This window comes from Pelobates fuscus, chromosome 3 (genome assembly GCF_036172605.1).
Source record: "Pelobates fuscus isolate aPelFus1 chromosome 3, aPelFus1.pri, whole genome shotgun sequence".
Taxonomy (NCBI): domain Eukaryota; kingdom Metazoa; phylum Chordata; class Amphibia; order Anura; family Pelobatidae; genus Pelobates; species Pelobates fuscus.
Window position 1 is genome coordinate 301,618,685 of NC_086319.1, and position 16,649 is coordinate 301,635,333.

The following is a 16,649-nucleotide window of genomic DNA, read 5'->3' on the forward strand; positions in this document are numbered from 1 at the left end:
GCAGGGTTAGGAGTACTGGGAGTTGGCACCCAGACCACTCCAATGGGCAGAAGTGGTCTGGGTGCCTGGAGTGTCCCTTTAATGTAGATAAAACAAATCAATTTTTCCCCAAGTCCCAAATGCACAGATCTGCTTCCATAAATATAGCTATTGGTGTTAATATAACTGACCTGGCTTTTGTTTCCAACCCAGTCCTCAAGTCCCCCTACCAGTCCAGGATTCAGGGATTACCCAATTGTGTCTAAAGTGGGGTGTTTTTTTTATTTTTTTATTTATTCTTTCTAAAAACTCCTTAGACACAACAGGGTAATCCCTAAATCCTGGACTGGTATGAGGCACTTGAGGACTGGGTTGGGAACCCCTGGACTAGAGAAACAATAGCATTTTACTTTTAATAATTATAATGCAACGTGTTCTGCAGTGCTTTATAACTGTGATGCCTAATTAGCCGTAATAAAGTGTTTACCATCACTAATCAAAGTATGGAAAAACTAACCATTTTGCTTATGATACAATAACCCATGGCCCTTAATTTCTACATTCTTAATATATTGTATTTACTGCCAATATATACCATAGAGCTGCCCAGTTATACAGTTTAAATGTATATCCACAAGTAAGTGACAAATAGAAAGCTCTTCTAATCAAGACTTTCACTTATTTATTTTTGTCTGACATCTACTTGCCTTGGTGGATGGTAACTTTTTTTAATCATTTTTTACCCATAGTTTCTGCATGTAGCCTATTTCCATCTTAGAATATCGCCGTCTATTTAGTCTTGGTATGTTAATTGTAGAACAGAGCAGGGACAGTAAGAGTAGTAGTTTGATTTGTTCTCCCACAACACAGAAAACCTAAGCAGCATAGTGTCTGGATTTCTGTCCAGAAAAACCCCAAATCATCTGTTCTGTTACTATTTTCACTGAAATCCTTTAAACAGTCATGAGCTTGGACTTTAATTGTCTCTTACCAGCAACAGATGAGTTAGACGTGACAAGAGTTTTGTCTCTATTGAAGTGGTGGGGGGATGTTTTTGCCAGTAAACTTCAATGTTTTATGTTTATGGCCATTTTATGGTCTGAAAAATCTGACCATTCCCACACTTTTTTTTTTTTTTTCTCATTTTAGCCCATTCATTCTTCACCTTGCTGTGCGTCCTTACTCTGTATATAAAGTGACACTATATAGTCACCAGAACAACTACAGCTTATTGTATTTGTTCTGGTGAGTAGAATCATTCCCTTCAGGCTTTTGCAGGATATTTAAGGGATAGGGTTGCGAACCCCTGCTCTAGAAAGAAAGGAGTGCTTAAAGGGAAAACTAGTGCCAGGAAAACAAACTATTTGTCCTGGCACTATAGCTTCCCCCTCTTTCAAGGCCTCTTCCCACAGAGCTGAAGGGGTTAAAGCCCCTTCAGTCACTTATTCGGGGATAGCGCCGATGTCCCTCTGCGCTGGCTCGGCTCTGCCGACGCCGGCTTTCCTACGGGGAAAAATTTGACGCTGGAGGTCCTCATGCAGAGCGTGAGGACCTTCAGCGTCAGATACTGGACCAAAGGTCCGTTTCAATTCAGGAAGTCCATCTAGTGGCTGTCTGGTTGTCAAACACTAGTGTAGGAGTTAACCCTAGCAGGTAATTATTGTAGTTTATAAAAACTGCGATAATTACATGCTCATGGTTGGGGGGGGGGGTGGCGGTTTAATTGCTTGAAGTCCTTATAAAAGTGTGTATCTGTAGTTTCTGACCTTTATGACATATTAGTGCAGCGTGAGTTATATTATTTACTACCCAATAATCCTTTTGCGTCCTATTTGTGTAATATAAAAGTTCCATTTTAATTGTCCTAATAAATGCGAAAGTAATGTTGGAATTTGGACTAATTGTTTGTCTTGCGTAAAATGTCTTGCTGCCAAACATTGCTCCCTTAAGCCATCTACTTCAACTAACACTTAAGTATCAAATCATTAATAAAAATACACAAGGCCAAGAATACTGTTAAAGGGACACTATAGTCACCAGAATAACTACAGCTTATTGTATTTGCTCTGGTAAGTAGAATCATTTCCTTCAGGCTTTTTGCAGAAAACACTGGCTTTACAGAGAAAAGACTGTGTTTACCTTACAGCCTAGGAATACCTCCACTGACCACTCCTCAGATGGCTGCCATAGGTGCTTCCTGGGGCAGTGCTGCACACTGTGCAGTACTGCCATTCAGTGTTTCCACCCTCTGCATGCAGACACTTACCTTTCCTCGTAGAGATGCATTGATTCAATGGATCTCTGTGAGGAGATGCTGATTGGCCAGGGCTCTGTTTGGGTTGTGCTGGCTCTGCCCCTGATCTGCCTCCTTGAGTCTCTGGCAATCCTATGGGAAAGCATTGTGATTGGCTCACATAATCACTTCTGATGATGTCCGACTTGCAGGCAGATCAGGGGCAGAGGCAGCAGCTGCAGACTTGAATACAAATAAGATTTTACTATATTTTGGGTGGCTGGGGGACGGGACTGCTGGATGGTGTTTTTTACACTATACGGTAAGGAATACATGTTTCTATTCCTGACCCTAAAGTGTTCTTTTAAGGATTTTCTTTTTTATTTCCTTCTTTCTTTTTTAACATTTGTAAAAATGTTCAAACATTGTATGACATAATTTTGAATCCATAATTTAACTTGTTTAGCAAAAATAAGCGAACTTGCTGCTGATGCTGCATGATATTCCACATACTAAATATTTTCAATGTTCTTCTAGGTTATCTCTAGATTGCAAAATGCAATTTTCTTATCAATATTCCCTACTGCCTAAACTGCACAACAATGACAGGGACCATAACATAGTGATTTAATTCCTAAACAGTAGAGAAACGAGCGTTGAGGCTTCAAGTGCATGATCTAGCTATGTGTTAAAATATTTTCATTAAGATTAAGTGGTTTTGGTGAATAGACCGGCCCTTAAATCAGTCTGGGGAGATTCCTAAAGTTTTTGTAGTTTTACAAACCTGCTGTAGACTAACAGTTGTTTTTTTTTTTTTTTTACGGTTCTATTAAACTCCTAGGGTCTTGTTGTATTGAACTTTCAGTTTTTCACTTTGCCTGTGTTTGTCCTCTTTCTTGTTTACTTGAAATTGTAGAACCCTTTCTTGTTGAATACATGCTCCCTTTTATACGCCTTTAGGTAGATGTCTCAAGTTGTGATTGTGTTGTCTCTAGCACATGCCACCCTGTGTGGCCATAATGTTTTTGACATCTGTATGTTGACTAGTGCTTTGTCTTTTCTATATATGCAAGACTGTGTGAATGCAATTATTGTAATTTCTTTCTTCCAAGTCACCTTTTGCATGCACGGAAAAGAATTGCTTGAGAATATCTTTGAATATCTCTCTAGTTTGGATCAGTCATGGAACAGATTGCTCATTCCGAAGAAGTAGACGGTGTCTGAAACCTGTCTCCTTTGCAGACTGATACCATGGAAAATCTGGGGATAACTTTTTTAAAAAACCTTTTCCAGTTGTGGTTTTCCTGGGGAATTTGTTGTTAAATTTATAATCTTTTCCATTGTTTTAAGTGTGAATATAAATAACAATAACACACTTAAGCATTTTTTGATTTCTAGCTCTGCCTTGCATGGCTAAACATGAAGATGATTCTGTACTTGTTGTTAATGGCAAACCCAGTTTGACTTCTGATTTAATTGCTAATCATACTGAACAGTCTTGGAAAGGACCCTACCTCTCTGAACCTTGACCCTCGCTGAGGCTTTGAATTGTGTTGAAGGGAATGTACCACACCGCCCAGGGGATGAGCCTTTACATGTATTTGTTTATTTATGGAGTTACATTTTTTTAAGTGTTTTCTAAATCTACATGCTTTTTATCTCCTTTTGCCATACTGCCCTTCAGCTAGTTTTGTAGAAATAAATGTAACTGTTGAAGTGTAGTTATGTGTTAAAAATAGCAATGTATGAGGAATGAAGAGGGTCACATTCGCTCAACAACTGACTCTGTGACAGGTGGTAGAGGTAATTGGAGAATGTAAGGGCGTCAAAATAGTGTTTCGCAATAATTTTGAGTTTGTTGGTGGGTAAAAGATTTCACATTGTAAAACATTGAAATTGTGGGTTTGTGCTTAAATAGGGGATCTAATGTGCATCTGAATTGTGTTCAAGGTTACAAGGTATATGAAATGGAGACTACCTTGTTGCCAATACTTAATTCTTTGACTGTAACATAACGTGTGTGTATAATATAATAAAATGTGTTATAGTTATAGTAGTGATGACTTTTCCATCTGCTGTGTCTTGAAAAGGCTGCTCCTTCCTGTGACCATAGCAGAAGCAGTCACCAAATGTTAGAAGCCATATTTTTCTAGGCCTGTAGTCCATGGACATGTTATTGAAATAACACCAGTGGCACCCAAAGTAGAGGAAAGAATTCCCTTTCACTCTTTTTGCTTAAAATTATTATTATTATTATTATTATTATTATTGTTAAAATGGTTCACTAAATATATGTAGCGGTGTTATTTGTTATTTCCGGAGAGTCGAATATATCTGTTACGTCAAGTCTGTGTGTTTTGCCTTCCTAAATACACGTACTGTCCAGAGGTAGTTTACTTTTTATTCCCCCCATAAATCTATCATTTTTACAAAAAAAATTTATCTTTAATATCCTGCATTTCTTTTTCTTTTTAATATCCTGCATATTTTTAGTTTAGCATTTTCAGGAGGAGGAAAAAAATAAAAAATACCCCCTTTCCCATCTAAGAGTCACAAGCTGCTACAGGGCATTATTTGAATAAAAAAAGCTTCCATATTGTAAGCAGGTGCATAGCTGTACTTTTCCTCAATAAACGGCAGTATTCCACTTTGAAAATCTGCCACTGTCTGTCTATAAATGGCATCCTTCTGTACCTAATTTTGTATAATGTGTGCGGTCATCGTTTAATGTGCATTATTATTATTATTATTTATTTTTGTCTATTGCAGCAGTGCAAGGTTAAGTCTGCATATTTTCTTTCAGTCAAAAGAGGAACATCTGATATATTTATTAATATTTTTTAGATCTTCAGGAATGAAAGAATTGATGAGATCTCCATCAGTGCCACTCACGGGAATATATATATATATCTCCCCTTAAGGACACATGACATGTGACATGTCATGATTCCCTTTTATTCCAGAAGTTTGGTCCTTAAGGGGTTAAAGGGACAATCTGGACACAATAAAAATTGGAATTAAGATGTCCATGCGTGAGGAGGTCCCCAGGAGCCAGTTTTCCTCAAGAGGTTAAACTGCTAACAATCACTCTGTCTACGAACATCCACTGCAGTCTGAGCCTTGAATCTGTAAGCCTCGGACTGGGTGCTGCTGAGAGCATGAGCTGACATTCTCAACCTATTAGAAGCTCCCCATTCACAAATGGCTTGAGAAAAATATGTACGTTTCTCAAGTGTTTTTTTGTGTGAATCGTGAGCTACTGATAGGCGGAGAACATCATCTGACACTCTCAGCCTATCAGTGGATTCAACGCTTTAGGGTTAAACAATTGGTTAACCATGAAACCCCTTGAGTTAAGCCATCACCAGGGGACATCCTTGCACCATTCCGATAAAGTCTTGGATCACCAATACCAGAATGTGGTAAATAGAAACGTGTTAATATTAGCATGTTCTGCAGGTCTACAAATATTCTCTAAGGTTTTAACTCGTAGAATGCTAACAGAGGCAGGGAGTGGGTAAGTGCATTGCACTATCTCCTGGTACTTTGAGATTTAAACTAGTTCTGAGTGGCTGCATTAGGAAATTATATGGAAACCTTGGTAATGTTTGCATCTTTTTGTGGGTAATGGCATAGGTATAACATGTCCTGCTTCTATCCCTCTACTTTAGACACCACTATATTTGCATATTTTTTTTGGGGGGGGGAGGTGGAGGGTTTGAGGTGCCCCCCTTCTTCCCGCTTCCTGCAGTGGGGAACATTGCATCATATCATGGTTATATAGACTGGTGAGGTTGAGTAGTGAACAAAAAGGGAAACATTCTGAATGCTTACCTACAATATTTTTTGTTTGTTTTAAGGAGCACCTAAAGAAACTTGTTAACCACACCATAACAAGTGGATGGGTTGCCTAGAGACACGTGGCTCTATCCCAGGGTTTAATAATAAACCATTTAAGTATAGTTTGATATTGAGCAGTGGTCTTCCTGGTGCCATATGACTGTTCCTGCCTTGGCCTCATTGAAAATGCACCCTTAACATTTCTGCATAATATATGTTCGTTTTGTCCAACGTGGACGGAGGTGATTGTCTAGCAGAAAGAGTGCTGAGACAGGTTAGATGAAATTGACATCAATAATGTAGACGTGTTAATTTTGCATTATCTTGGCAGTCAAGATGAGGGCAGTTCCTGGGTTTTACATCAAACCATCCTTAAGCTGTGGGGACCTTCGGTAATAAGCTGTAGTAGGTAGGTTACTTAGAATGCTCGTTTACAGTTACCAAATCCTGTATTTTTGAATGTGTCTTGATGATCAGCACTTTATTGTTTAAAATGTTAGCCAGCTGGTTAAGCAAAAGTTAAGAAAGTTTTCTCCAAAACATTGGATCATCAGGTAAATTGAGGCTAAGAACTGTGGTAGACGTAGAGACGTGTAGTTAATTTTAATATAATGTTACAAGATATTTTAAGTGCCACGTACACCTCTTGGAACCAAGACAGTACACTTTCATTTATCTCCAGCAGACCAGGCTTCCTAGTTATCTGACTGCATTTAAGCTTGTGGGCAAAAATTCATGTGGTTGGTATAGCAATAAAATGGGCAGTTCTGCGTACTAAAAAAAGAGAATGTCAGTGGCTTTTTCCTTTTTTCTTTTCTCCCTCTTCCCCCTCCCCCCCTTAATTATGTATATACTTTATTAGAGGCTTTGGAACGCTCTGTCTAATTTTATGCCCAGCTGCAGTAGGAAGGTGACATCTAGTGTCTGCTTACTTACAACTGTGCCACATCATACATTGAAATTCGCTGCCATAGCTGGTTGGTGTCTGGTACTAAAATAAACTACGTCCTGATGGCATGTCTGTCAGTGCAGCTTATTGATCTTAATGCACGTAGATTGTACTGTGAATCAGCTCTGTCCTCACCTGTAAGTCATACTTGCCGGTTAATGAAAACCTTCGTGATCGAAAAAGGCTCGTACATAGGTGGCAGGGTTTTGGGGTATAAAGATCATTGTACGTACTCTGTAATGTAGTAATTGTGCGGACCCAGAATAACCTATCTATTTTGTAGCAGCTCGTATTGTTTTAGCACTTTTATTTGGTAGATTCACTGCTCTTCTGTTTGAAACTTGTGTGGAAAACCTATTTTTGTATATTTTAACTTGAAAATTAACTTTTTTTTTTTTTTTTTACGTAATCCTTTGATTTTTTTTACTGTCTTGTTTTGAAATTATAGTGCATAAGATGTTTAACCCCTTAAGGACCAAACTTCTAGAATAAAAGGGAATCATGACATGTCACAAATGTCGTGTCCTTAAGGGGTTAAATCCTGGACAGTTGGATTTAGAGTCTCCTACCAAATGGGATTTGTAATTGTTCTGAATATGTTTCTGCATTAAATAATTTGGGGTAAACCAACTAAATGATGCCTTTCTCTGCGCGATTTGAACACTGACTCAGTGGGAAAGTGTTGTTGGTGTATATATGGAGCTTATTTCCTAAACTGATTTTTGGATTAAAAATGTGCCCACTAACAGATTTCTTTCTTATTTGTACTTATAGAATAGCCTTTGCGTGTCTGACAAATGGTAATATAGTTTGCGGATTTTAACAGATTTCGTTTCTACTGTTGGCTTTGGCAAAAATCTGCAGGTGCTTTGACTTTAACTGTAATGAGAAGCAACATAAGTCCTCTTTGGCAGTCAGTTTGCACTCTTTTTAGAACCACTGCAGAAGTATTAAAGAGACCCTTTACTGCTCAAATAATTAAAAAAAATAAACATTAAAAAAATTAAATCGCTATTTAGTGTGTATTTGTGTATATTTATGTGCCTGTGTATTCCCCCCTCCTCCCCCCCACCCTTTTAATCATAAAAACATGAATAGATTTAATTATGTTTTTTTTTTGTTTTTTTTTTTAAATAGCCATAACTGCAGACTTTCCATGACTGTCCAATCACAGACTTCGTAGGTGCTTTGAGCAATTGCCTGTCTCTGGAGTTTAGCTCCACTGCAGAACTAACAGGACTGGTTGTCTCATTGGCAGCCGGTAAAATGAAAAACAAGAGGACTCACTCTTCACACATATAAAGGGTCAGATCCCTTTAGTTTGCTGCAGTGCTTTGTTGTCTTGGGTTTTTATGCCAAAAAGTGGTTTTACAGTAGCTTGTTTCTGATATAAAGTCTGACTAACAAGCCTTATATTTACAGTAATCAAACCCTGCTGCTTTGCTTTTTCAACTTCTGCTTAAAAGCTGGTTGGACTTCATTATTTTTATTTATTCTTCTTTAATTAAGTGGTTGGTCCTAGACTTTAAAATCTCCAGAAGTTTAATATAAAAACTTTCTGGATGTGTCTTTGCTGGCACCTCAACATAATCCAACCACCAAATTGAGTAAAGTCTAACCAGGGGCTTAGACAATATATCCTAGCATAAATGGTAAAACAGAGCAAGAGTTGGGAAGTGATACTTTTTAAGGAACCTTTCCTAACATTGCACTTGTTAAGTCATAAAATGTAAGCATGTTATGATAGCATTTCTTGTAAATAGTTATATAAACCGCTGAGTAAACCTTATAAAGAGAGGCTTGTTTTTAGTTTCTATTGTATGATCACTCTTACAATCTCAATTTTTGTCTGCTCGGATAGTTGCCTGACTTCTTCCTGTGTGTATCTGATATTACCTGCATGCCTTGATGCATGCAGGTTTTCAATGTCTATAGTAAAATTAATGTGTAACACAACACAGCACAGTATTTTCCTTCAACTTCCTATGTGGTTTCTAAACCAATACATTCTCTACCATAGTCTAGGGTTGTGGATAAGATGGGTATTTCTGCAAAATCCACATGAGCTCTCACATATGTTGCCCATGTGTAGTATGTAAATAAATCATTTTTTTTTTATTTTTTTTATTTTTTTACTTATAACAGTGAAGCAATGGCAGGACTTTCATCAGGACTGTCCCGCCAGATCTGTGTCCTTTGTTATGCAAGTTCTGCTTTGGTCACCGTCTGCCCCTTTTTCTAAAATGCTAAAACAAAGACTTCAGACTTCCAGTTGTACCCACCCTTGTGTACAGATGTTGGCAAGGACTGCATACACTGAGAGGCATAGCCAAGTTGTTGGGATTGTGTAGTGAAATATCTGCACAGAATATGCGCTAGACCTGCCTTAGTCCAGATGTGAGATATAACAAAGGGTAGTTGATAATGCCAGGGATCCTATAGAACTTTCAAATACAGACAGTAAAGCAAGTAGTGGCTGACCAACCTGACATTGTTGTGGTAGACAAGGAAAGGAAGACTGCAGTGGTTGTGCCAATACCCAATAACCATAACATCAGGAAGAAGGTGGATAAATACAAAGGACTGAAAGAAGAGCTAGAAAGGATGTGAAAAGTGAAGGTGGTAGTAGTAGTCCTAGTTGTGGTAGGAGCACTCGGGACTGTGACTCCCTAGTTGTTGTAGTGACTTCAGTAGATTCCACATGGGACATCAGAGATCACTGTCCAGTTTTAGGAACAGCTAACATACTGTGCAGAATTTTCAAACTGCAGGGACTCTTTTATTGAATATTTTTTATTTTATTTTCATTTACTTAATTTTTTTTTATTTTTTTTTTATTCACCTTATTTTTTTTGTTATGCTTAATACGAGTAGGAACTACTTTTTCTTATGGGTACTGTGTTCTTTGCTTAAGCGCCATGCGTTGCCAAACTTGTATTTCAACTGCTGATCTAACTTACATTTACAGCCTTAGGCTATAGAATGAACAACTAATCCCTATTTCATCATAAGTAACCTTTGGACTATAATACATTTTAAATAGAAAATTATCTTTAGATTCTTCCTCAAAACATTTTAAGACAACTTTTTTTTAAATTTAATTTTTTTTTAAAAATCTGATTTTAAATTGAAAACAAAATATATATATATATATATATATATATATATATATATATATATATATATATATATATATATATATATATATATTAAACAGAAAATGTTGTGCTAGTTATCTTTTTGCAGAAGAAACTGTTGCTGAACAAAGACCAACTCTAGGCATTTCAGCTTAAGACCAGTTTTTAAAGAAGGTAAAATTTTGTGGTGATGCAAAGATTTCTCCATGAAAGAAATATATGGAAATGTTGGTATTTGACAAGGTAATTCTTATGGCAGAGATGAGCATAAAATAGTGGCTCTTAATAAGGCAGCACACATTGCTCGTACTTATCCATTGATCGAGCACTGAACATTAAGCCTTGTTCACGAAAAAATGTTGTGCTGGAGTCTGACTTTCTGCAGCACAATCTCGGACTGTGGTGAATTCCTATGGGATGCTTTGTAGGCATCAAGCCAAAATCACTATAAACTGGGCCTTCTTTTAAAACTTGTATTGCCTAGCGTGCTCTACTCCCCCTGGCATACGTTTGTCTTCATTAAAACTCAACAACACAACACATGCTCTTTCATTTGAACTTTTGGAAGACTGCCAGTGCTATCCACAACTACTGTGCCACAAACATCCAGCCTCTAACGGATTGAGATTATTTTGGAGCTTTTACTTAAAGCATTTACTGGTTTTGGCCAAATATAAGCTGGATACAGTTTAATGTCTTTTCAGGATCTAGTCGTGCATCGAAGTAAATTACCCCTTGCATTGTTGCTTTCTGCTCCTTCGAAAAAAGCCTTTATAGTTTATTGTAGCTTATTTTGAGTCCTGTATGTACAGTTGATGTTTGTTCACAAGCTTTGCCTCCTGACCCCAATACCGTGATTTCGACCAGGCCAGGAAGGGCAAAAATAATTTTATAAATCCTTGGTGTCTACACATCACATAATTTAGTGTGATCATACCACTTTAACTGAATGATTGATTGAATGGCCCCATTTGTGTTCTGGGCTTGCTAATAACGTACAACTGATACTGCCGTTAGTGCGGTTACACCTCTGGCAACATTGTTAAATATCCTTTTGTGTGTGGAGCGTTTCGTACTAAAATGTTGCACATAAAAACTCCAAGCACCATCACCACTTCATTAGGTCCTTAGAGTAACCATATAACTGCTCTTAGATGGAAAAAAATAAGAGGTTTTAATGATGGACATACTCGTGTGCACCCATGGCAACGGTGCACTAACAATACTGCTATCCCCACCCCTCAACATGTGCCTTATCTCTCCTCATACACCACCTTCTCTCTCCCTACCCTTTCCATGTAGAGCAAAGCATGTATTGACCTTTATTTTATATTAGAATTGTATTCAGTTTCACTCTAAGAAGTTTGAAACTCTTCTTTTGTTTTGACTAGAGCAAATCTTAAGTCTCTCTTTTCGTAAGCTGACTGTTTCTTGAGAAACCTGTACAGATTCCATGCATTCTTGCAGAAAGTTGAGCATTCAAAAAGCTTTTTTTGATTAGGGTCATACATCCATGTTCAGGAGATTTGTAGACGTGGTGACTATTTTTTTTATTTTATTTTTATTTATTTTTTTAAATGCTTGGTTGTTACAAAAAAAAAGTTGACTCAAATTGTAGGGAGACAAAATATGTTATTCAATCATTTGCGGTGTTAAATGAAGTTGTAATGTTACCATACCTTTTTAATGTCTTAACTAACTTCTGGTTTATTTTTCAGATGCAGCAGCTGTTTTATGAGAACTATGAGCAGAACAAAAAGGGTTACATCCGGGATCTTCATAACAGCAAAATTCATAGAGCCATAACATTACATCCAAACAAAAATCCTCCTTATCAGTATCGGTTGCACAGTTATATGTTGAGTCGGAAAATAGCAGAGCTCCGCTACAGAACAATCCAACTCCATCGAGAAATTGTTCTCATGAGCAAATACAGTAATACTGAAGTTCACAAAGATGATCTGCAGCTAGGGATTGCTCCATCATTCATGCGGTACCTGCCAAAGGAAAGAGAAGAAATACTTGAGTGGGAGTTCCTTACTGGAAAATATCTGTTTTCAGCAGCCGACGGGCAGCCACCTAGACGTAGCATGGATGCCTCCCAGCGAGAGGCTCTTGATGACATAGTGATGCAGGTTATGGAGATGATTAATGCAAATGCCAAAACAAGAGGTCGTATTATTGACTTTAAGGAAATCCAGTATGGATATCGCAGAGTTAACCCCATGTATGGTGCGGAATATGTTCTTGATCTGTTACTGCTGTACAAAAAGCACAAGGGTAAGAAAATGACCGTTCCTGTAAGGAGACATGCCTACCTCCAGCAGACATTCAGTAAAATCCAATTTATGGAGCATGATGAAATAGATGCAAAAGAGCTGGCATACAAAATAAACAAAGATTCTGGTTCCTTATCATTCCTCTCCAATTCCCTCAAGATGTTTGTCCCATTCCAGCTTAGTGCCTCTAACTTCGAACACAAAGAACCTAAAGAAAAGAAGATAAACATCTTGGTTCCTCTTTCTGGACGGTTTGAAATGTTTGCTAGGTTCATGTCCAACTTTGAGAAGGTCTGCCTCATTCCAAATCAAAACGTGAAACTGGTTATTCTTCTTTTTAATTCGGACTCTAATCCAGATAAGGTCAGACAAGTTGAACTCATGAGAGATTTCCGTGTCAAATACCCCAAAGCTGATATGCAGGTAATGTCTGTGTCTGGAGAGTTTTCCAGGGCATTGGCTCTGCAAGTCGGATCTGCTCAGTTTAGTAATGACTCTTTGCTCTTCTTCTGCGATGTGGATTTGGTATTCACTACAGAATTTCTTCAGAGGTGTAGAGCAAACACCGATTTGGGCAAGCAAATTTATTTTCCAATTATATTTAGCCAATACGATCCAAAAATTGTGTATGCTGGAAAAGTTCCAAGTGACAATAATTATGCCTTTACAACCAAGACTGGCTTTTGGAGAAACTATGGTTTTGGAATCACCTGTATCCATAAGGGAGATCTTAATCATGCTGGAGGCTTTGATGTTTCTATTCAAGGATGGGGACTAGAGGATGTAGACTTTTTCAATAAAGTTGTTCAAGCTGGTGTAAAAATATTCAGGAGTCAGGAAGTAGGAGTGGTGCACATACATCATCCTGTCTTTTGTGACCCCAATCTTGATCCTAAACAGTACAAAATGTGCTTGGGATCCAAAGCATCCACTTATGGCTCCACCCAAAGGCTGGCTGAAATTTGGCTAGAGAAAAACGACCCAGCTTTTGGAAAAACCACTCATACAAATGACTCCGTGAGGACAGCCTGATTACCCAGCATTGCTGGTGCACAATAAACATTTTCATACCAATCTAATTTATTTTTTCTCAGTTTTTTATGAATTAAGACAACTATATAGTTTTATTTTAGAAATGATGTCTTGCTCTGATTTTATTGAGCCTCTTGAGAACAAAGTAAAATGTGATCAGTATTTTGCCTTTCAACCTTTTTTGAAATATGGCAATTTGAAGGTTCATAATGAACAAAATCCATTTTAACTGCATTCCATTTTTTTTTTTTTTTATTGTACCAGCTTGTTTCTTGCTTGTCCATACACCTTCTGCGAAGACTGCACCGATCCTTTTTACCATTATTGCACAAAATCTGCATATTCAGTGGTCACAATCGTTCAGTTTTTGTTTGGCAAAACCACAAACCTAGTATGGAAAACCCTTGATTTCAGATCCTCTTTGAAACCTGTAGAATTATTTTGTACGAATGGACAGAAGAAATATTGTCTGCACATTTAATTAAGACTTAAAACCTTTTCTTTTTTTTATGTTCTGTGTGTCCTAGTGGATGAATGACACAATGGCTGTGGTCAAACAAATTTTACTTTAATAATAATTTTTTTTTTAAAACCCATATAAAAAAAAAAAAAAATCAAATCCGTTAAGAACTGTTATTGTGTATGGATGCCGAATTTCATTTTGCTGTAATGTTATCAGTTGTAATTTATTGTAGAGCCATGGACTTTTTTTGTCTTGTTATTTTGTCTCAAATGTCTTTCATTGTACAAATATTGCTGACTGTTTGTGTGACTGCCTGTGTTACAAAGTTATGGTACACTACAGGAATCCCTTGAGAAGAGACTCCTTAAAGGAACAGTCTGTACTAGGAGTCGTCTCCATGTCATTACAATATGTGTCCTTATCATTTGTTTTATACTGGAATCCTGCCACCAAAGCAGTTTAAATGTTAAATTGCATTTTTATTTTCAACAAAAGACCAAAAACTTCCACATTCCCATATTACCAGCAGATGTGGTCTTTGTCAGTCCGCTTTTTAAAATTCATTTACAATGTGCCTTACTTACAATAAAAAAAAATACATAGAAATACTCCATATTTTACTGTGCTTATGCTTGCACCATTGGATTTTCTGCTGTTTTTAGCAGGTGCTGTCCCCCCCCTCCCCCCCCACCCCTTTTCAACATGCCTCCCATGGAGTGGCTACTAGCACAGAATTAAAGGAACACTATAGTGTCGGGAAAGAAAACATGTATTTTTGACACTGTAGTGTTTAACTATTTAGGTCTCCGGGCCCCCCCTTAGATCGCTTGGAAAAGATTTATTTAACTTTTCTCCATCGCAGCCACCGGTCTTGCCGCTGCTGGCCCTGCCGCCATGGCTAAGATCATCAATCCTGATAATCTCAGCCAATCTGGTGCTTTCCCGTAGAAAAAGGATTGGGGGGCTATTACGCATGCGCAGCAAAAAACTGCACTGCGTCAGTCAGCATCTCCTCATAGAGATACATTGAATCAATGCATGTCTGTGGGGAACGTTCAGCACCTCCATGCAGAGCATGGAGATACTGAACGTAGGTGCTGCACACTGTGCAGCACCGGACTAGGAAGCACCTCTAGTGACTGTTTGAGTGACTGCCAGTAGTGTTACTAGGCAGCAATGTAAACACTGTTTGTTCTCTAAAAAGACAGTGTTTACTGTGTTCAGCCACCAAGAGCAGGCTTTACACACCACAACTGTTCCTTGAACTGTTTTTTGTTTTTTTTTAACAATTTAAAATAAATGCAAATAATTGACCTGTGTTTTTTTTTTTTTTTTAGATCTGGTTTTATTTAAGGATTGTGTACATTTATTTTGATCTTACCCATTTTATTTAAAATGTCTCTGTGCCTTAAATGTCCTATTATCATACCTGGGGCATTGCAAAATTGCAACTCGGGCGCTGTCGTTTACCAAATACATTACCTAAGCTCACAAATCAGCGCTGTGGATGTTCAGGTTTTATCACTCTGCTGTTTAGTTAGTGATGCGTAGCTTAGTGAGAGAGGGGAGAGACTTGTATGATATGGAAAATATTTTAAATTATTGGTATTTTGCCATTAAATCCCTCTGAGGCACCATGTTTTTGATCATTTAAAATGTTTAATAAAAATGTAAAACTGCAGCTTGAATTCTGTTGAATTAGTGTCATGAAAATGCTGGTGTTTACTTGTTTTATCCTCATTTTATGACTTTTTTCTCATTCATATTGAACCAGAAAGTGATATGGGTATGTAGAGATATTGCTATCTTGAAATGTAGAATTAGCAAGTTTATTACTTTGGATATGGTAAGACTTGTCTGATGCTGAACTCGTCAATGGTAAAAGTGTCAAGAAGAGCTCCCTGAGTTTGCCCATGGTATGTAAGCTCTGTGGCACCATTACTACTGTGGTATCAACAACTTGGGCCGACCTTCGGTGTCCTGTGCAAAAATCTTCAAGCGCCCCTCCCTGGTCATACCCCCTCATCCATGTATAATGTGTAATGTTTTATATGGAGGATTTATTACATTCATAATAAAAACAAACAAAAAAAACACCCATTTATTCATTTCCACCATCCATGTTACTTTGCAGGAAAGATGGACAAGTGTGCTGAAAATCTCGTCTACAACTTCCATGGGTGCAAACCATGTTAAAACGGTTTTGGGAGTTCAGGTACTTGGTGTCAGAGCTTTGATGTGGTAATCGGCGGCAGCACTCTAATTGGGCGGAGCTCAGGAGACCGCTACTAATGGTCTTCAGTCAACAGAGGTGCCAGACTCCCTCCCTGGCGTTACAGAGAGGCAGACAAAGTATTATTTGCTGCTGTCACATAATGGGAGTTGTTTTGCTTTGTAGCTCTGGATTTTCCTCTAAAAGAAATCTCCCCATAATATGATGCAAGGTCTTTGTGTGTGTGTGTGCTGAGTTTGATTATTTAATTTTAAAAAAATCAAAAAAAAAATCATATAAAGCCCAAGAGATTATACCCAGTATAATATAGCTGTTGCATCCAAACACTGGCCAAAACGTGAAGTGAAGGTAGAATAACTGTTTGTTTTTTATTTGGACAAATTACACACACACATACCTGGGTCTCAAGACAAACAATGAGACATCATGGCACCTAATAACATTTGCACATAAATGAGTTTCCTTTACCTGCATCCCCAAACTTGTGCCATCCCTGGGTATCTT

At 37.8% G+C, this 16,649-nt stretch overlaps 1 protein-coding gene across 2 annotated transcripts in view; it reads left to right on the plus strand.

The window, feature by feature from the left end:
- CHSY1 (chondroitin sulfate synthase 1) overlaps positions 1–15,588 on the plus strand; it is a 70,366-nt gene extending 54,778 nt beyond the window's left edge. For both annotated transcript variants that reach the window (XM_063448829.1, XM_063448830.1), the window contains one exon: positions 11,857–15,588. In XM_063448829.1, coding sequence (XP_063304899.1) covers positions 11,857–13,449 — 1,593 coding nt within the window. In that variant the 3' untranslated portion in view covers positions 13,450–15,588. The remainder of the gene's footprint in view (positions 1–11,856) is intronic.
- Positions 15,589–16,649: the final 1,061 nt, after the last annotated feature.